The sequence below is a fragment of the Salvelinus fontinalis genome, chromosome 3 (assembly GCF_029448725.1).
Source record: "Salvelinus fontinalis isolate EN_2023a chromosome 3, ASM2944872v1, whole genome shotgun sequence".
NCBI classification, from domain to species: Eukaryota; Metazoa; Chordata; class Actinopteri; order Salmoniformes; family Salmonidae; genus Salvelinus; species Salvelinus fontinalis.
This window is the reverse complement of record NC_074667.1, coordinates 23,405,409-23,426,169: the sequence shown is the minus strand read 5'-3', so window position 1 is coordinate 23,426,169 and position 20,761 is coordinate 23,405,409. Positions and strand designations below refer to the sequence as shown.

The following is a 20,761-nucleotide window of genomic DNA, read 5'->3' as shown; positions in this document are numbered from 1 at the left end:
GGCGACATTCTTTAAAGAAAGATTTACGCTCACCACGCTGCACCTTGGTCCAGTCATTTCCCTGACGATGTTCGTGACACCATCAGAATAATCATGTCTTCTGTTCTGGCTTTCTTTGTTGTCTTTAATAGTTTGTGAAATTCAACTGCATATTTTATTGAATGTGGTCCACTCTGGCTTGTGGTCTTGGGTTTGAGAGAGACACTATATCAAAATAACATCACTTAACTAACCAAATTCAACTTTCATACACACAGCCCTTTCTTGTTTAAAAAAGAGACCCAAATCTGTGAAATATGGCTTTGAATTTCCTCAGAGAAACCTCATCTCTCTTGGTTTCAACAATTCCTTACATGCTGACCAAACCGGACGCGCGCACGTTGCTTTTGTTCACCCACACCAAAGCAATCAGGACGCGCAGGTTGAAATATCAAAACAAACTCTGAACCAATTATATTAATTTTGGGACAGATCTAAAAGGATTAAACATTTATGGCAATTTATCTCGCTAGCTTGCTGTTACTAGCTAATTTGTACTGGTATGTAAACATTGGGTTATTTTTCCTGAAATGCACAATGTCCTCAAATCCAACAATTAATCCACAGATAAAACTGTAAACCAAATTAGTTTCTCGTCATCTCTTCTCCTTCCTTAAGGCTTCTTTTTCTTCTTTGGACTTCATATGGTGGTTGGCAACCAACTTTACAGCATTACTGCAACCTACCAGAGTGTGGACCTAAGTTAATCTTTCAATCACCCACGTGGGTATATGCTCCAAAAAACATATGAAGAGATGGCATATGGATATATATGTTCCTGAGCATTCTCTCAAGGGAACTCCTTCAAGATTGTTGGAAAAGCATTCCAGGTGAAGACTTTGTCTTTTATCAAATAAGGCTAATTTCTGTATACCACCCCTACCTTGACACAACACAACTGATTGGCTCAAATGCATTAAGGAAAGAAATTCCAGGAATTCATTTTTAACAAGGCACACCTGTTAATTGACATGCTTCCAGGTGACTACCTCATTAAGCTGGTTGAGAGAAAGCCAAGAGTGTGCAAAGCTGTCAAGGCAAAGGATGGCTATTTTGAAGATTTGTTTAATGCGTGATTCCATGTGTGTTATTTCATAGTTTTGATGTCTTCACTATTATTCTACAATGTAGAAAATAGTAAAAAATAAAGAAAAACCCTTGAATGAGTAGGTGTCCAAACTTTTGACTGGTACTGTATAGCAAGCCACATATTGCTATATCTGTTTTATATTTTCACTCCTGGCTAGGATGAGAAGATTTATAGGACCACAGTTGTGGCTACTTTAATCCACACTAATGTTGCATTACAAAAACAAAGAATTTTACAGTATACATCTCAACTGTGTTACAAATTGCAATGAGGGTATTGTTTTGTTCAGACAGTTCAGTGTATTTCTTTTTTGATTCCTTACTTAGTGTTGCACAAGTACTTCGTAAGCCAGATGCAAGTTGTGCCATTTTAGTCCAAATGTGAGTTGTTGTGATATCATATCGAAGCAGAGGATGAGGCTCTCAAAGAAAAGCAGAACAACACTGCCCTCTTGTGGAAAACAATGAGCAATGGCATAATCCACATTGCCTCCTCTCTCTAACAGAGTGAATAAGCCTTATCCAGGGGTTATTGCGTTTTAAATTGAATGATCAATTTGTAAAAATCATCATATCCATAAAAAAAGTGTTTTTCAAAATATATAATTGTGCCAACATTTTGTTAAATCTCATCATCAGATGTGAATATTTCTTGACAAGAAAGTCACCATTCTAGCTACAATGATCAATGATTGGATAAACAAGTGTAAAGATGTTACACTGGCTTCAAAATTCAATATGTGCTGAATTAATCTGGTATTCGATTCCTCCAACAGCTCGAACTCTGTGAATAACTACGTTTCTAGTATTATGTAAAGTACATGACAGTTTGTGTAGGAAGTTAAGATCTTCCCCATTTGCTATTGCTCAAATCTATTTTCTGGAATTTATGGACCAATTATTCTCGTCAGTTTCATTCACTATGGCGATGCTCAGCGTAACAGGTACAGGTACACACGAGTATTTGTTCAATATGTACATTTATATGGATGGATATTTATTTTTTAAACAATTAACCACAATGCTGAGGACTTGAAAATTCAAATGTTAACATTTATAATTTTGTAAACTTTTATTCATTTGTAAATGGTTTGATTTAATATAAAAATGACAGCTTTCAGTGCATTCATATTTACAGATACTTATTTCTCCTACAGTATATAAGTATACATACACTGTACATGTACTGTCTTACAGAATGAACATAAACAGCACAAAATAACTTTGTTGGCACCCAATTATTCTTAATTTACAAAGCATTTTTTCTTTTAATATCTTTAAATAATGACCTGTTTTATAACTTTGTTGGCACCCCATTATTCTTAATTTACAATGCATTTTTTTCTTTTAATATCTTTAAATAATGACCTGTTTTATATACAGTGAGGTCTAAAAGTATTTGGACAGTGACAAGTGTTGTTGTTTTGGCTCTGTGCAGGCTGCCAGCTTTAATTTGAGGGTATTTTCATCCATATCTGGTGAACTGTTTCGAAATTACAGGTCTTTTTGTACATACCCCCTCATTTTAGGGAACCAAAGTATTTGGTTTGTGGTGGTAAATAGACAGCTACGAAGAATATAGATGAAAACTCTTGGTAAATAGTGTGGTCTACAGTTTAACATGAGATGATACGCTACCTCAGGTGAGCAAAACCTTGGGACTTCCTAAGAGTTCCGCAAACTTGTTTTGGCTGTGTTTGATTATTTTGTGCCCAACAGAAATGAATGGTAAATAATGTATTGTGTAATTTTGTAATAACTTTTATTGTAAATAAGAACAGAATATGTTTCTGAACACCTCTACAATAACGTGGCTGCTACCATGATTACAGATAATCCTGAATTAATCGTGAATAATGATGAGTGAGAAATTTGAAGGCATAAATATCATACCCCCCTAACAATGCTATCATTCATTGTTATTGGTAATGTCTTGGGGGTATGATCTTTGTGCCTCTGTACGTTTGTACAGAGTCACTAGCTTGATGTAGTCATTGTGCGCTAGGAATAAGGGGACCAAGTAGTAAACTTTTGACTACTTTAATACACATATTTAAGTGAATTGTCCATATCGATATGAATGAAAATACCCTGAAATTAAAGCTGACAGTCTGTACTTTGTATCATTTCAAATCCAAAGTGAGTACAGTGCCAAAACAGCAACAAATGTGTCACTGTCCAAATACTTTTGGACCTCACTGTTTTTTTATCATTTGTTTTTATACTCAACAGATCGGTCAGATGTAGTCAGAATATATGTTACAGTCAGTGTATGGTTTAAAGAATATTCACTATCAGTAAGTTGTGGGGAGGGAAGTTGGAGAAGTTACACAACACCAAAATGTCCCTTTCCTCTCCTTCTCACCCAGTGCTCACCATCTTGTGGCTTGGGCAATCAGCCAGGGTGGTTTGGACTCAGGGTAAGCATGCTGTCTCTTGCATATTTCCAAATGTGCTTGTTAAAACTGGTTGTTTCTCTCCACACACAGTTGTCTGTAAAGGAATCTATGTTCCCGATGTGAGACGCATTATGTATTATACGTTATGTATAGTTGGTAGAGTACAACTAAAGAACATGAAGCTCTTTAGGGAGTATGCGAGCACAGATGTTCGCTTTGCCTAGCAGAGGTCTGCTAGGAGCAAACCGAACCTATGTATCCCCACGCCTTAAGCCAGGGGAGGCGTAGTTCTACGAATCTTAAGAGACAGAAGAAGCGAGACACCCCACTCAGCTTTTTTTCTGTTTTGTTTCTGGTTGAATAAAAGTCAATATACTAAGTAGACCAGACCCAACTGCTATTGCATAGACTGGTTGGTTGTATAGCAACAAAACCGACGGGTGTGCAACTATGGGGCAACTATTGCACAATGAGCACTTGTTGTCTCTCAAATATATTGTTACAGTTGTTGGTTAGCTAGCTAGTGAATTATAGCCACATTAGCATTGACATGAAATAATTCAAAACAAGTCATGGTATCATGAACAAGACAAAACTAGATGAAACGAGACACCTACAATTCCCCACATGGCAGCTTCTTGTCACTGTTGCTAGCTATCTGACCATTCAGAATCATAACAATGCGCGGCTTCCGGGCTCTATCGACGCGCACATAATTTCCACCGAATCCCATCTATTTTTTGTCTATGGGAGACACACCCAGTTAAGTTCACACAACTTTACTCGCCATAAGCGCAAGTGTAAAACAATACAGTGACATTTTTTACCTTGACACCTCTTTCCAACAATGCAATGATAATAATATTATAAATAATATTGATTGGAGACAGCTTGTGTCAATTAAATAAAATTTCCTAGGATTTTGAATTTGCAGCAAACCTAGTGGATAATGATGGAAATACCGGAAAAAAATTAATATATATATATATAAACAACTGGGGTGTAGTCATTACTCAGATTCAGGTAGGTCCCTTCCTCTTTGCTGAACCTTTCCAATAGAAACGCTAGTTTCAGCTGCAAAATGTAACGTTTTGAAACTGTTTGGAGTAATGATTACACCCCTGGCTATAACTTGAACACAGGAAAACAGCTTGTAACAGTTTCCCTTAAGAATGCTGTATACTTTGCATTGTGTCAGAATATCCTTCTGTAAGGCAACATCCTCTTCACAAGTCATGTGTTGTGGTTAACTGGAGAGCTGTAGTGTGGTCACCTATGTAGCAAGCATCGGTGTAAAGGGGTGTTTTCCTGGTTTCATAAAAGTTTTGCAAGGCTGGATCCATCTAACGCTACGAAATGTGAAAAATTGTGCAAGCGAGTACTTTTGCATGGCACTGTGTAACCCATAGGCAATACGATGTATTGAAAAACAAGGTGTGTGTGTGTGATAGGCGGTTGTTAGGACATTAATTGGGGAGGATGGGATCTTAGTGATGGCTGGAAGAGAATAAATGGAATCGAACACGTCAAACACATGGTTTCCATGTGTTTGATCTAGAAGAAAAAGAAACGCACACCTATATTAGGCGAGGTGCTGGCTAGCGGAGTAGAAAACTTAAAAATAAAGGAGAGCCGCACACTCTAGGAGCTCAGATGCAAAAATGTATTTACCAACGTTTCGACAGCCAAGCTGTCTTCATCGGGGTATATGTTCCATGTGTTTGATACCATTGCATTCACTGCATTCTAGCCATTATTATGAGCCACCCTCCCATCAGCAGCCTCCTGCGGTGTGTGTGTGTGTTGCTGTACCTTTGTAATGATTTCACACTTTTCTCACTCTTCCACAGGCCCTCTTCCAGCCCCCTCGCTCTCTTTCTACCGCCCCCGTTTTGGCGGCAACATCCAACTTTTCTCAGACGTGGAGCTGATCTGCACACTTCCGACCAATGTTAGATTGCCAATAACTGTCTCTTTTAGCTGGGCCAACCAATCCCTCTCTGCAATACATTCCCTCACCATACAAAACAGAGATGATGTCAGGTTCACCACGAAAGCCATTGCAGCCAATGAGGGGATCTACGTATGCTGGTACAATGCCAGCAATACTGGAGACGTGTCGGGAACAAGCAATCCAGCCAACCTTACCATCTGTAAGTGTGTCATAATGTCTAACTCTCTTATTACAGATCATCGTGATCGACAGATCAACGGATGCCTCTCTTCACTTAAAAAGGGTGCCCACTGGAGCCCCTTCTTTTTTATAGCTGATAGTAGTGGATCTCGGTGTGGTCGTCTGCTGCAGTAGCCCACCAGCGTCAAAGATCGACGAGTTGTGTGTTCCCGAGATGCCGTTATGCACGCCACCGTTGTACTGCAACATTATTTGTCTTTTTGTTGCCCGCCCATTAGCTTGCACGATTCTTGCTCAAAGAACCTTAGGTCACTTGTTTTGCCCTTTCTAACTGTAACTGAATGCCTTGACGCTTGTCAGCCTGCTTTATAGAGCAAGCCACGGCCACGTGACTCACTTTCTGTAGGAGAGATCCATTATCGTGAACGTGGTGGTGTGCGTAATAAACTGGTCGGTGAGTGTGATGCACGTGACATCCCGGGAACTTTGAGAAAAAGCACTTTATATCGGAGTTCGAGGCGGTCTATGCATATTCATGAGGCTAGCATAGTATCTCACTCTCCATTGAATACAGGCGGTTGACGTCAACATCCATTGAATATTCATAAAAGTATTAAAATAACGAGAAGTATCCACCAATCCAAAGAGAGGAATAGGCGAGGGCTTGACAGCCCGCCGTTCCACTCTGTGGACAACAAACCCTATTGTTAGGGCAGAGATACAAGCTTCTCGACATCATATCCAGTGTCTCTGATGAAAGATAACAAGACATCCATGTTAAGGCTGTCACGCCCTGATCTGTTTCACCTGCCTTTATGTTTGTCTCCACCCCCCTCCAGGTATCGCCAACCTTCCCGATTATCCCCTGTGTATTTATACCTGTGTTTTCTGTCTGTCTGTTGCCAGTTCATCTTGTTTGTTCAAGCCTACCAGCATTTTGTCTCAGCTCCTGGTTGTCCCTAGTCTTGCTTTTCTCGTCCTTCTGGTTTTTGACCTTTGCCAGTCCTGACCCTGTACCCGCCCGCCTGACCACTGCCTGCCTCTGAGCCTTCCTGCCGTCCTGTACCTTTGCTCCACCTCTGGATTACTGACCTCTGCCTGACCTGACCCTGAGCCTGCCTGTCATCCTGTACCTTGGCCTCTGCTCTAGATTATCGACCCCTGTCTGCCTTGACCTGTCGTTTGCCTGCCTCTGTGGTTACAATAAACATTGTTACTTCACACAGTCTGCACTTGGGTCTTACCTTGATCCCTGATAAAGGCGCTTACAGGCGGGCCGCGGTAACTTGCAACGGTCTCATAGACTTAATGGATGTAGGAAGGCAGGCAGCCAAACGCAAGTAGTTTTGCAAGCGGCGCAGTTCAAAGTGCTCGCACCTGTGAGCGGAGCCGTTGGCTCGGCTTTCGAGGCGCCAAAAACGGAAATTAGCTGAAGTCTTGAGCGGCCGTCACACATGGTTGACCAATGAGCAGAATTCATAAGCCAATCAAACAATGTTTTAATGACCGCATTCGAGCTGACAACAACCAGGGCCGCTGGTCTCTACACACGTTAGGCAGATTTTCTCACGGTTCAATTGCCATGTACCGTTGCCCGTCTGCAAGCGCCTTTATAGGGCGTTAAATTGGTGGCGGATAATGGTTGCAATTGAGATCAGCTGTGCGGATGATTTTACCTTGTATTGATGGTTTAACGAGAGATCAGCTGTTAATCATTATGATTACTGAAATCTACAAAGGAACAAATAGCCAAGAGATGAAGACTTAAAGAGAACTGTGACATTCACTGTCCTATCTCTCTGACTCTCTTATATCTTTCCATCTGTCTTCGACACTCGAATAGCCTCTCTTCCAGGGCCAATTTTGGTGGTGCCCCCCTTCATACCCATCGGAGGAAACTACACCATCAGCTGCCAAACTACCACCCGCTTCCCCAACAGAACCCTGGCCCTTTACTACAGACAGCTGCCTGTTACTGTGGGAAACGAGATCTTTAAGCTTCAGGGGTCAGCGGCCCTTCTTGACAGACACGATTCCATTACACTGAGCAGGTGGCTAGTGGACGGCACAGAAACCTTCGAGTTTGTCTGCAGACTGGAGATTGTGGACTTCAACCAGCATATTTACCTCTCTCCTCCCTCCAGTCCCCACCCAGCTATTGCAGGTCGGTGTTTGAGCTCAGGAAGAGTTAATAGTCAATTGGCCTACAGCAATAATGCTGTGTTGTAATGTAATGTGTTGGCAGTCTGCAGGCACTGACCAGCGTCCAGTAAAAAGCATGAGTTGACACACAACCAAAAACTGTTTCTAGAGGTGCTAACTAAGGGAGAGTAAACTTGATAAAAATACGAAAGAAAGTCGACACCTGTATATTCTCCCAGCAATTTAATAACGAAGGAAAGTCACATAGTCATATACTGTATGCTCACAACAATTTACTGGGTAAACAAACGTTTCGGCACTCAGTGCCCTTTTCAAGAAGGCACTGCGTGCCGAAACGTCGGTTTACCCAGTAAATTTTATGTGAGCATTCAGTATATGACTTTGTGACTTTCCTTCTTTATTTGTTATACTGTATATGACCAGATTCAAATTACTAACTAAAGTCACCTGTTGAATATGTAATATGTCCTCTGACACTCCACTCCGCTTCTCACAGAGGAGGCGCCTATCCGTCTTGTGCCCCAGTATCAGGGCTCCAAGTGTCTGGGACAACTGGAGGTGCAGGTCAGAGGAAGCTGGGGCCCTGTGTGCCAACAGATAGAAAGCTGGAACCCGGCAATGGGTAGTGTGGTTTGTCGAGAGCTGGGCTGTGGGACACTATCTTCCGTCTCGACGAAGCAAGACTACAACCTTAAGGTTGACTTCTCCATCGGTTCCATATTGTGCAGAGGAAGCGAGGGACGACTCAGGGAGTGTCAGATTGATGCGGTGCAGCCCCTTTGTAACTCAAGGAAGGGGGTGAAAATGGTTTGCTCAGGTGGGAGAGAGTGCATTCTTCATCAAGTTATGTTGGTTGGTGTTAATTCTGTACAACTCTTTAGGTTGTTGGTTGTTAAATTGCCGTCAGTGCAGGGTTTTTCACAATCCTGGTCCTGGGGACCCAAAGGTCTGCACATGTTTGTTTATAGCCCACCACTAACTTAGCGGATTCAACTTAAAAACTGGTCATCAAGCTTTTGAGAAGTTGAACCAGGTGTTTTATTGTTGGTTTTGAAAAATAAATTCACCCCTTTGGGTCCCCAGGATTGGGGAACACTCTGTAAAGGCGTTACCTAATGTTTTGTGACACTGTTTTGAGCAGATACTTGTATTTTGAAGATTTGTTCATTTTGATATTTTGTATGATTTTTTTTTTTTTTTGTCTGTATTATTTTTCTAATCCTCTCCCTCTGCCTGTAGATGCTCTGCCAACTACTAAGATCTCAGTCACAGGCTACAGAGAGGTATCGAGAGTCGACATCAGTGATGAGCACTCGTTGGAATTGTCCTGCATGTTCAATGCCCCTTGGTTTGGTACAGAAAAGGTAATACTGTAGCTCCTTATAATACTGCACCTAGCAACTACGCTAACAGTGAAACTGAGAAAAATTTCTTTCAAGTTTTTTTTTTGCTAGCCAGCCAAATATGTTGTAGTGATAATGCAGTGATGTATCATCTTATTATTGAAGTAATTCTTATGTACATCAACCATGCCCACTGATCTGACCTATGAACTCTAAAATGTTGCCAATTTATGACCTTAAAACCTCTTCAGGATCACACCCTTTTTCAATTTTCGCCTAAAATGACATACCCAAATCTAACTGCCTGTAACTCAGGCCCTGAAGCAAGGATATGCATATTCTTGGTACCATTTTAAAGGAAACACTTTTTATGTTTTTTTGGAAATGTGGAAGGAATGTAGGAGAATATAACACAATAGATCTGGTAAAATACAAAGAAAAAAACCAAACTTATTTTATTTTTTTGTACCATCATCTTTGAAATGCAAGAGAAAGGCCATCATGTATTATTCCAGCCCAGCTGCAATTTAGATTTTGGCCACTAGATGACATCATTGTATGTGCAAAGTTTTCGACTGATCCAATGAACCATTGCATTTCTGTATAAAAATTGTATCAATATGTGTCATGTTTTTGATCATCATGTCTTGTCCCTGTGCTTCCCTCTGCTGGTCTTATTAGGTTCTTTCCCTTTTTTCTATCCTTCTCTCTCCTCCTCCCTTTCTCCCTCTCCCGCTCTCTCTCTATCGTTCCGTTCCTGCTCCCAGCTGTTTCTCATTCTCCTAACGACCTCATTTACTCTTTCACACCTGTCCCCTATTTTTGCCCTCATTAGAGTTCCTATTTCTTCCTCTGTTTTCCGCTTCAGTCCTTGTCGGATTCTTGTTTGATGTTTGCTGTTCAGTGTCCTTGTTCCGCCCTGTCGTGTTTTTGCCTTCATCAGATGCTGCATGTGAGCAGGTGTCTAGTGGTCGCGTCTCCAGTCGTTCATCTCTACTGACGAGAGGATTTCAGTTTTCCTGTTTTGTTTTTACCTTAGATATATCAGGAGTATCGTTTTTGTCTAAGACTGGAATAAAGACTCTGTTTCTATTACGTCGCTTTTGGGTCCTCCTTCATCAGCATAACAGAAGAATCCGACCAAGAATGGACCCAGCGACTACGGATTCTCGCAAGACTGCCATCGAGATCCAGGGAGAAATGCTCGGTAGACACGAGCAGGAATTGTCTGCTGCTCGTCATGCCGTTGAGACCCTGGCCGCTCATGTCTCCGATCTCTCAGGACAGTTTCAGAGTCTTCGTCTCGTGCCACCAGCTACTTCCTGGTCTTCCAAGTCTCCGGAACCTAGGGTTAATAACCCACCTTGTTACTCTGGGCAGCCCACTGAGTGTCGCTCCTTTCTCACCCAGTGTGATATTGTGTTCTCTCTCCAGCCCAACACATACTCAGGAGAGAGAGCTCGGATCGCTTACGTCATATCGCTCCTGACTGGTCGGGCTCGGGAGTGGGGCACAGCTATCTGGGAGGCAAGGGCTGAGTGTTCTAACGTTTATCAGAACTTTAAGGAGGAGATGATACGCGTTTTTGATCGTTCTGTTTTTGGGAAGGAGGCTTCCAGGGTCCTGGCTTCCCTATGTCAAGGTGATCGATCCATAACGGATTACTCTATAGAGTTTCGCACTCTTGCTGCATCCAGTGACTGGAACGAGCCGGCGTTGCTCGCTCGTTTTTTGGAGGGACTTCACGCTGAGGTTAAGGATGAGATTCTCTCTCGGGAGGTTCCTTCCAGCGTGGACTCTTTGATTGCACTCGCCATCCGCATAGAACGACGGGTAGATCTTCGTCACCGAGCTCGTGGAAGAGAGCTCGCGTTAACGGTGTTTCCCCTCTCCGCATCTCAACCATCTTCTCCCATCAGCTCAGAGACTGAGCCCATGCAGCTGGGAGGTATTCGCATCTCGACTAAGGAGAGGGAACGGAGAATCACCAACCGCCTTTGTCTCTATTGCGGTTCTGCTGGACATTTTGTCATATCATGTCCAGTAAAAGCCAGAGCTCATCAGTAAGCGGAGGGCTACTGGTGAGCGCTACTACTCAGGTCTCTCCATCAAGATCCTGTACTACCTTGTCGGTCCATCTACGCTGGACCGGTTCGGCTGCTTCCTGCAGTGCCTTGATAGACTCTGGGGCTGAGGGTTGTTTTATGGACGAAGCATGGGCTCGGAAACATGAGATTCCTCTCAGACAGTTAGGGAGGCCCACGCCCATGTTCGCCTTAGATGGTAGTTCTCTCCCCAGTATCAGATGTGAGACACTACCTTTAACCCTCACAGTATCTGGTAACCACAGTGAGACCATTTCCTTTTTGATTTTTCGTTCACCTTTTACACCTGTTGTTTTGGGTCATCCCTGGCTAGTATGTCATAATCCTTCTATTAATTGGTCTAGTAATTCTATCCTATACTGGAATGTTTCTTGTCATGTGAAGTGTTTAATGTCTGCTATACCTCCTGTTTCTTCTGTCCCCTCTACTCAGGAGGAACCTGGTGATTTGACAGGAGTGCCGGAGGAATATCATGATCTACGCACGGTCTTCAGTCGGTCCAGAGCCAGCTCTCTTCCTCCTCACCGGTCGTATGATTGTTGTATTGATCTCCTTCCGGGGACCACTCCTCCTCGGGGTAGACTATTCTCTCTGTCGGCTCCCGAACGTAAGGCTCTCGAGGATTATCTGTCTGTTTCTCTCGACGCCGGTACTGTGGTGCCTTCTTCCTCTCCCGCCGGAGCGGGGTTTTTCTTTGTTAAGAAGAAGGACGGTACTCTGCGCCCCTGCGTGGATTATCGAGGGCTGAATGACATAACGGTTAAGAATCGTTATCCGCTTCCCCTTATGTCGTCAGCCTTCGAGATGCTGCAGGGAGCCAGGTTCTTTACTAAGTTGGACCTTCGTAACGCTTACCATCTCGTACGCATCAGAGAGGGGGACGAGTGGAAAACGGCGTTTAACACTCCGTTAGGGCATTTTGAATACCGGGTTCTGCCGTTCGGTCTCTCTAATGCTCCAGCTGTCTTTCAGGCATTAGTTAATGATGTACTGAGAGACATGCTGAACATCTTTGTTTTCGTTTACCTTGACGATATCCTGATTTTTTCACCGTCACTCGAGATTCATGTTCAGCACGTTCGACGTGTACTCCAGCGCCTTTTAGAGAATTGTCTCTACGTGAAGGCTGAGAAGTGCGCCTTTCATGTCTCCTCTGTCACTTTTCTCGGTTCTGTTATTTCCGCTGAAGGCATTCAGATGGATCCCGCTAAGGTCCAGGCTGTCAGCGATTGGCCTGTTCCTAAGTCACGTGTCGAGTTGCAGCGCTTTCTCGGTTTCGCTAATTTCTATCGGCGTTTCATTCGTAATTTCGGTCAAGTGGCTGCCCCTCTCACAGCTCTGACTTCTGTCAAGACTTGCTTTAAGTGGTCCGGTTCCGCCCAGGGAGCTTTTGATCTCCTCAAGAAGCGTTTTACATCCGCCCCTATCCTTGTTACTCCTGACGTCACTAAACAATTCATTGTCGAGGTTGACGCTTCAGAGGTGGGCGTGGGAGCCATTCTGTCCCAGCGCTTCCAGTCTGACGATAAGGTTCATCCTTGCGCTTACTTTTCTCATCGCCTGTCGCCATCGGAACGCAACTATGATGTGGGTAACCGCGAACTGCTCGCTATCCGCTTAGCCATAGGCGAATGGCGACACTGGTTGGAGGGGGCGACCGTTCCTTTTGTCATTTGGACTGACCATAAGAACCTTGAGTACATCCGTTCTGCCAAACGACTTAATGCACGTCAAGCTCGTTGGGCGTTGTTTTTCGCTCGTTTCGAGTTCGTGATTTCCTATCGCCCGGGGAATAAGAACACCAAGCCTGATGCCTTATCCCGTCTCTTTAGTTCTTCTGTGGTTTCTACCGACCCCGAGGGGATTCTTCCTGAAGGGCGTGTTGTCGGGTTGACTGTCTGGGGAATTGAGAGACAGGTAAAGCAAGCACTCACTCACACTGCGTCGCCGCGCGCTTGTCCTAGTAACCTTCTGTTTGTTCCTGTCTCTACTCGTCTGGCTGTTCTTCAGTGGGCTCATTCTGCCAAGTTAGCTGGCCACCCCGGCGTTCGGGGTACGCTTGCTTCTATTCGCCAGCGGTTTTGGTGGCCTACTCAGGAGCGGGACACGCGCCGTTTCGTGGCTGCTTGTTCGGACTGCGCGCAGACTAAGTCAGGTAACTCTCCTCCTGCCGGTCGTCTCAGACCGCTTCCCATTCCTTCTCGACCATGGTCTCACATCGCCTTAGACTTTATTACCGGTCTGCCTTCGTCTGCGGGGAAGACTGTGATTCTTACGGTTATCGATAGGTTCTCTAAGGCGGCACATTTCATTCCCCTCGCTAAGCTTCCTTCCGCTAAGGAGACGGCACAAATCATCATTGAGAATGTGTTCAGAATTCATGGCCTCCCGTTAGACGCCGTTTCAGACAGAGGTCCGCAATTCACGTCACAGTTTTGGAGGGAGTTCTGTCGTTTGATTGGTGCTTCCGTCAGTCTCTCTTCCGGATTTCATCCCCAGTCTAACGGTCAAGCAGAAAGGGCCAATCAGTCGATTGGTCGCATTTTACGCAGCCTTTCGTTTCGAAACCCTGCATCTTGGGCAGAACAGCTCCCCTGGGCTGAGTACGCTCACAACTCGCTTCCTTCGTCTGCTACCGGGCTATCTCCGTTTCAGAGTAGTCTTGGTTACCAGCCTCCTCTGTTCTCGTCCCAGCTCGCCGAGTCCAGCGTTCCCTCCGCTCAGGCTTTTGTCCAACGTTGTGAGCGCACTTGGAGGAGGGTCAGGTCTGCACTTTGCCGTTACAGGGCGCAGACTGTGAGAGCCGCCAATAAACGTAGGATTAAGAGCCCTAGGTATTGTCGCGGTCAGAGAGTGTGGCTTTCCACTCGTAACCTTCCCCTTACGACAGCTTCTCGCAAGTTGACTCCGCGGTTCATTGGTCCGTTCCGTGTCTCTCAGGTCGTCAATCCTGTCGCTGTGCGACTGCTTCTTCCGCGACATCTTCGTCGCGTCCACCCTGTCTTCCATGTCTCTTGTGTCAAGCCTTTTCTTCGCGCTCCCGTTCGTCTTCCCTCCCCCCCTCCCGTCCTTGTCGAGGGCGCACCTATTTACAAGGTACGGAAGATCATGGACATGCGTTCTCGGGGACGTGGTCACCAGTATTTAGTGGATTGGGAGGGTTACGGTCCTGAGGAGAGGAGTTGGGTTCCATCTCGGGATGTGCTGGACCGTTCGTTGATTGATGATTTCCTTCGTTGCCGCCAGGGTTCCTCCTCGAGTGCGCCAGGAGGCGCTCGGTGAGTGGGGGGGTACTGTCATGTTTTTGATCATCATGTCTTGTCCCTGTGCTTCCCTCTGCTGGTCTTATTAGGTTCTTTCCCTTTTTTCTATCCTTCTCTCTCCTCCTCCCTTTCTCCCTCTCCCGCTCTCTCTCTATCGTTCCGTTCCTGCTCCCAGCTGTTTCTCATTCTCCTAACGACCTCATTTACTCTTTCACACCTGTCCCCTATTTTTGCCCTCATTAGAGTTCCTATTTCTTCCTCTGTTTTCCGCTTCAGTCCTTGTCGGATTCTTGTTTGATGTTTGCTGTTCAGTGTCCTTGTTCCGCCCTGTCGTGTTTTTGCCTTCATCAGATGCTGCATGTGAGCAGGTGTCTAGTGGTCGCGTCTCCAGTCGTTCATCTCTACTGACGAGAGGATTTCAGTTTTCCTGTTTTGTTTTTACCTTAGATATATCAGGAGTATCGTTTTTGTCTAAGACTGGAATAAAGACTCTGTTTCTATTACGTCGCTTTTGGGTCCTCCTTCATCAGCATAACAGAAGAATCCGACCAAGAATGGACCCAGCGACTACGGATTCTCGCAAGACTGCCATCGAGATCCAGGGAGAAATGCTCGGTAGACACGAGCAGGAATTGTCTGCTGCTCGTCATGCCGTTGAGACCCTGGCCGCTCATGTCTCCGATCTCTCAGGACAGTTTCAGAGTCTTCGTCTCGTGCCACCAGCTACTTCCTGGTCTTCCAAGTCTCCGGAACCTAGGGTTAATAACCCACCTTGTTACTCTGGGCAGCCCACTGAGTGTCGCTCCTTTCTCACCCAGTGTGATATTGTGTTCTCTCTCCAGCCCAACACATACTCAGGAGAGAGAGCTCGGATCGCTTACGTCATATCGCTCCTGACTGGTCGGGCTCGGGAGTGGGGCACAGCTATCTGGGAGGCAAGGGCTGAGTGTTCTAACGTTTATCAGAACTTTAAGGAGGAGATGATACGCGTTTTTGATCGTTCTGTTTTTGGGAAGGAGGCTTCCAGGGTCCTGGCTTCCCTATGTCAAGGTGATCGATCCATAACGGATTACTCTATAGAGTTTCGCACTCTTGCTGCATCCAGTGACTGGAACGAGCCGGCGTTGCTCGCTCGTTTTTTGGAGGGACTTCACGCTGAGGTTAAGGATGAGATTCTCTCTCGGGAGGTTCCTTCCAGCGTGGACTCTTTGATTGCACTCGCCATCCGCATAGAACGACGGGTAGATCTTCGTCACCGAGCTCGTGGAAGAGAGCTCGCGTTAACGGTGTTTCCCCTCTCCGCATCTCAACCATCTTCTCCCATCAGCTCAGAGACTGAGCCCATGCAGCTGGGAGGTATTCGCATCTCGACTAAGGAGAGGGAACGGAGAATCACCAACCGCCTTTGTCTCTATTGCGGTTCTGCTGGACATTTTGTCATATCATGTCCAGTAAAAGCCAGAGCTCATCAGTAAGCGGAGGGCTACTGGTGAGCGCTACTACTCAGGTCTCTCCATCAAGATCCTGTACTACCTTGTCGGTCCATCTACGCTGGACCGGTTCGGCTGCTTCCTGCAGTGCCTTGATAGACTCTGGGGCTGAGGGTTGTTTTATGGACGAAGCATGGGCTCGGAAACATGAGATTCCTCTCAGACAGTTAGGGAGGCCCACGCCCATGTTCGCCTTAGATGGTAGTTCTCTCCCCAGTATCAGATGTGAGACACTACCTTTAACCCTCACAGTATCTGGTAACCACAGTGAGACCATTTCCTTTTTGATTTTTCGTTCACCTTTTACACCTGTTGTTTTGGGTCATCCCTGGCTAGTATGTCATAATCCTTCTATTAATTGGTCTAGTAATTCTATCCTATCCTGGAATGTTTCTTGTCATGTGAAGTGTTTAATGTCTGCTATACCTCCTGTTTCTTCTGTCCCCTCTACTCAGGAGGAACCTGGTGATTTGACAGGAGTGCCGGAGGAATATCATGATCTACGCACGGTCTTCTATTACGTCGCTTTTGGGTCCTCCTTCATCAGCATAACAATATGCCCAAATGTGCCTAATTGGTTTATTAATAACTTTTCATGTTCAAAATTGTGCACTCTCCTCAAACAATAGCATGGTATTGCGGCAGGTAGCCTAGTGGTTAGAGCGTTGGACTAGTAACCGAAAGATTGAATCCCTGAGCTGACAAGGTAAAAATCTGTCATTCTGCCCATGAACAATGCAGTTAACACACTGTTCCTAGGCCGTCATTGAAAATAAGAATTTGTTCTTAACTGACTTGACTAGTTAAATAAAGGTAAAATAAAATAAAGAATATTATTACACTGTAATAGCTACTGTAAATTGGACAGTGCAGTTAGATTAACAAGAATCGAAGCTTTCTGCCAATATCCGATATGTCTATGTCCTATGACATTTTCTTGTTACTTACAACCTCAAGCTAATCGCATTAGCCTATGTTAGCTCAACGTTCCACAGAGGACCCACTGATAAACAACTATATGGGTAAAGTGTAGTATCTACAATCTAACTGCTTTTTTCTGTTTGATGGAAACCGTTTGAAACTTTACTGAACAAAAATATAAACACAACATGCAACAATTTCAACGATTTTACTGAGTTGTAGTTCATATAAGGAAATCGGTCAATTGAAATAAATTCATTTGGCCCTAGTCTATGGATTCCACATGACTGGTAATGCAGATATTCATCTGTTTGTCACAAATACCTTGAAAAATAGGCAGGGGCGTCAGTATCTGGTATATCTGGTGTCACCAGTAACCAGTCAGTATCTGGTTGTGACCACCGTCTGTCTCAAGCGGTGCGACACATCTCCTTCTCATAGAGTTGATCAGGCTGTTCCTTATGGCCTGTGGAATGTTGTCCAACGCATCTTCAATGGTTGTGCAAAGTTTTCTGGACATTGGCGGGACCTGGAACACCCTGTCGTACAAGTCGATCCAGACCATTCCAAACATGCTCAATGGGTGACAAGTCTGGCGAGTATGCAGGCCATGAATTATCTGGGACATTTTCAGCTTCCAGGAATTGTGTACAGATCCTTGCGACATGGGGAGGTGCATTATCATGCTGAAACATGAGGTGATGGCGAAAATAGGCCTCAGGATCTCATCACGGTATCTCTGTGCATTCAAATTGCTATCGATAAACTGCCCATACCATAACCCCACCTCAACCATGGGGCACTCTATTCACAACTTTGACATCAACAAACAGCTCGCCCACACAACTCCATACATGTGGTCTGCGGTTGTGAGGCCGGTTGGACGTATTTCTCTAAAATGACATAAGGCGGCTTATGGTAGAGAACATTACATTCTCTGACAACAGCTCTGGTGGAAATTCCTGCAGTTAGCATGCCAATTGCACGCTCCGTCAACTTGAATACATCTGTGGCGTTGTGTGACTGCACATCAGAGAGTGGCATTTTATTGTCCCAGCACAAGGTGTACCTATTTAATGATCATGGTATTTAATCAACTTCTTGATGGGCCACACCTGTCAGGTGGATGGACTATCTTGACAAAGATGTTCACTAACAGGGATGGTAACACATTTATGCACATTTCGGGGATATTTTATTTCAGCTCATGAAACATGGGACCAACACTTAGCATGTTGCATTTATATGTTTGTTCAGTGTACATTCCAACTGTATTTAATGGTTTTATGTAGTTATCTTTTCATGTTTTGAATGTTGTTTTGTAGTAACCCTCAACCATTTTTTGTCAAAAAGTAAGGACTATTTTCATCACGCAGAATAATTATACCTCAAACATATTTTGGACTTTGTGCAATATCTACAATCTAAATGTGTGTATCCTACTTTCTTGTTGTTTTTCTGTTTGACTTTGTATGGTCATTTATTTGACGTAGGGGTCATAAGTCAAATCAGTTGTCATGATTTAAAAAAAAATCCCTTTATAATAAGATAATACATCAGTGCATTATTACTTATCTACACCATATTGGCTGGACAGCAAATAAACGTTATAGCCATTTTTCTCAGTTTCACTGTTTACATAGTTACTGCACTTTGCCTGTATATGGCAGAGTTGGTAAATGCAGTCAAAACATAATGGAACAAAGCCAAAGTGCAGTAACTTCTGTTACTGCCGTTTGCCTTGGTTTTTACTTGGATTTTGCAGTTACTACACATTTCACACTCCATGTTCTCTGAAACTGAATGTAATTGAACCAGGATACTTTGTCACACGATAAAACATATACTATAAAGCCTGATTTCAGTCTTAACTACATTTTGACCAAAAGTGTAGTTACTGCATTTTGCCTTTGTAGGGCAATTACATTCAGATGGTTTGCAAGTACTGTGTAATGTCAACAACAACTCAATTGATGATTTTTCTTCACATCATTTTACTCAGCTTTTCATGGACTTGACGAGGGTCTCCATAGATTCGTACATTAACGTAATCGACAATGTGCAAATCGCCTCAGGAGAGAAGATGAGGACCATGCTTCATGCCCCTGTCTTATCAGGAGAGTATGCCTGTAGAATTAGAGGGTCTCAACAGACTGTGTCCTCAGTGAGGATCTTCGTGAGCAGTGAGTACCTATGTTTTCTCGCTTAACTAAAAGCAACTCCATCTCTTCTATAGGTATTCACAGTATGTCTGCCTCTCCCCTACTCTGTACTGTAACCGATTGGTACAGTGCAATCTGCTTGCGTAATGACTGTCTGACTTATCTTACACTCCATACCCAATGCTCACATTTCACAGTAACTCTTGTGTTCTCCGTTCACTTTCAACAGAATGGTACAAACCAAATGTCGGACTCATCATCACGGCTCTCCTCACAACCGCATCTGGAGCAGCCATATTAGTGTATATGTGTGTCTATCGGGTCCAGAAGGAGGAGACAGAAAATGCTGTCACTTCTCAAGGGGTGTCCACAGCTGACCCAGAGGCCTCACCAAGAATAGAGAGTGTCTAGAAACATGCAGGAAGCCCCCCCCCCCCCCCCCCCCCCACCCGAAAATCTCCATAAAATCCCTATACAGTAAACTTTTTGTGTATTTACAATTAAATAAAACGTATGGGCCTGTCTGAAACGTCACCCTAAACCTTATATAGTGGCCTACTTTCTACCAGTCATGTGGCTCTGGTGAAGACGTTGTGCACAGTAAAGGGACCCACTTGGCACACACTGGTTGAATCAATGTTGTTTCCATGCCATTTCAATGAAATGATGTTGAACCAACGCAGAATAAACGCTTAATTTACGTCTGTGCCCAGTGGGGAGTAGGGTGACATTTTTAATTTGCCCTATAGGTGATTCCTCACGAAACTAAACAAGAAAAGACCATGATTTCGGGGATTTTCACTAAAATTATTCTGCGAACGTATTAATGTCCCAAAGTGGGTTCTCTGCTAGTCTTAACGTTATGGCCCATTTTATACAGAGAAATTGGCTTGGTAGACAATGTAACCAATCACAGCCCTCCTTGGACATCCTGCAAAGCACCAACACAGAGGGCGACCATTTTTTATACGTTTTCACATTCACTGTGTTGGTGATGCTTACAAAGTGGATCATAACTTGAAAGTTGAATGTTGATATGTCTGTAGAGTATATTATGTTCAACAATAAATAGAATACTTAGCTCAATCAAAAATGTGATATTTTCAATATGCACGTTTACATTTTTCAATATTTATACATTTATGTTAGAAATGTATTATTGAAATCAAAATACTACTCATATTACAGAGCAAGGGGAGAAGCTTCACACCAACAATTGCTTTATAGCACCTACAGATGAAACATAGAGTCTTAAAGGAGGCCTGGGTTAGGCCAAAGTGTCATAGAATATTCTAACTTCAATTAATTATTTCCCAATTATGTTTTGTGTCAAATATATGTCAACAATCTTTCCTTCAACAGGATTAAATGCTTCTATGTTGTGAAAATCTGAAAATCATGGTCTTTTTTTGTTCTAGTAACATGAGGAATCACTACTACAGTGTCTTTTTTTAATATCTTTTTTTATTTAACTAGGCAAGTCAGTTAAAGAACAAATTCTTATTTTCAATGATGGCCTACCGGGGAATAGTGGGTTAACTGCCTTGGTCAGGGGCAGAATGACAGATTTGTACCTTGTCAGCTCGGGGATTCAAACTTGCAACCTTTCAGTTACTAGCCCAACGCGCTAACCACTAGGCTACACTGCCGCGA

At 43.9% G+C, this 20,761-nt stretch overlaps 1 protein-coding gene across 1 annotated transcript; it reads left to right on the top strand.

Moving 5' to 3' along the window:
• Positions 1-2,012: 2,012 nt before the first annotated feature.
• si:dkey-195m11.11 (uncharacterized) lies at positions 2,013-19,544 on the top strand. Its single transcript, XM_055909588.1, has 8 exons — positions 2,013-2,072; positions 3,498-3,548; positions 5,378-5,680; positions 7,505-7,825; positions 8,321-8,641; positions 9,064-9,188; positions 18,949-19,129; positions 19,338-19,544. Exons 1-8 carry the CDS (start codon positions 2,018-2,020, stop codon positions 19,517-19,519), a joined length of 1,539 nt encoding a protein of 512 aa, XP_055765563.1. The 5' UTR covers positions 2,013-2,017; the 3' UTR covers positions 19,520-19,544.
• Positions 19,545-20,761: the final 1,217 nt, after the last annotated feature.

Excerpts from the sequence above, each read along its gene's own strand:
- si:dkey-195m11.11 (XM_055909588.1), top strand. The coding sequence starts at position 2,018 with ATGGACCAATTATTCTCGTCAGTTTCATTCACTATGGCGATGCTCAGC. Across the intron at positions 2,073-3,497 it reads GGCGATGCTCAGCGTAACAG|TGCTCACCATCTTGTGGCTT; the intron begins GTACAGGTACAC and ends CTTCTCACCCAG. Across the intron at positions 8,642-9,063 it reads GGTGAAAATGGTTTGCTCAG|ATGCTCTGCCAACTACTAAG; the intron begins GTGGGAGAGAGT and ends CTCTGCCTGTAG.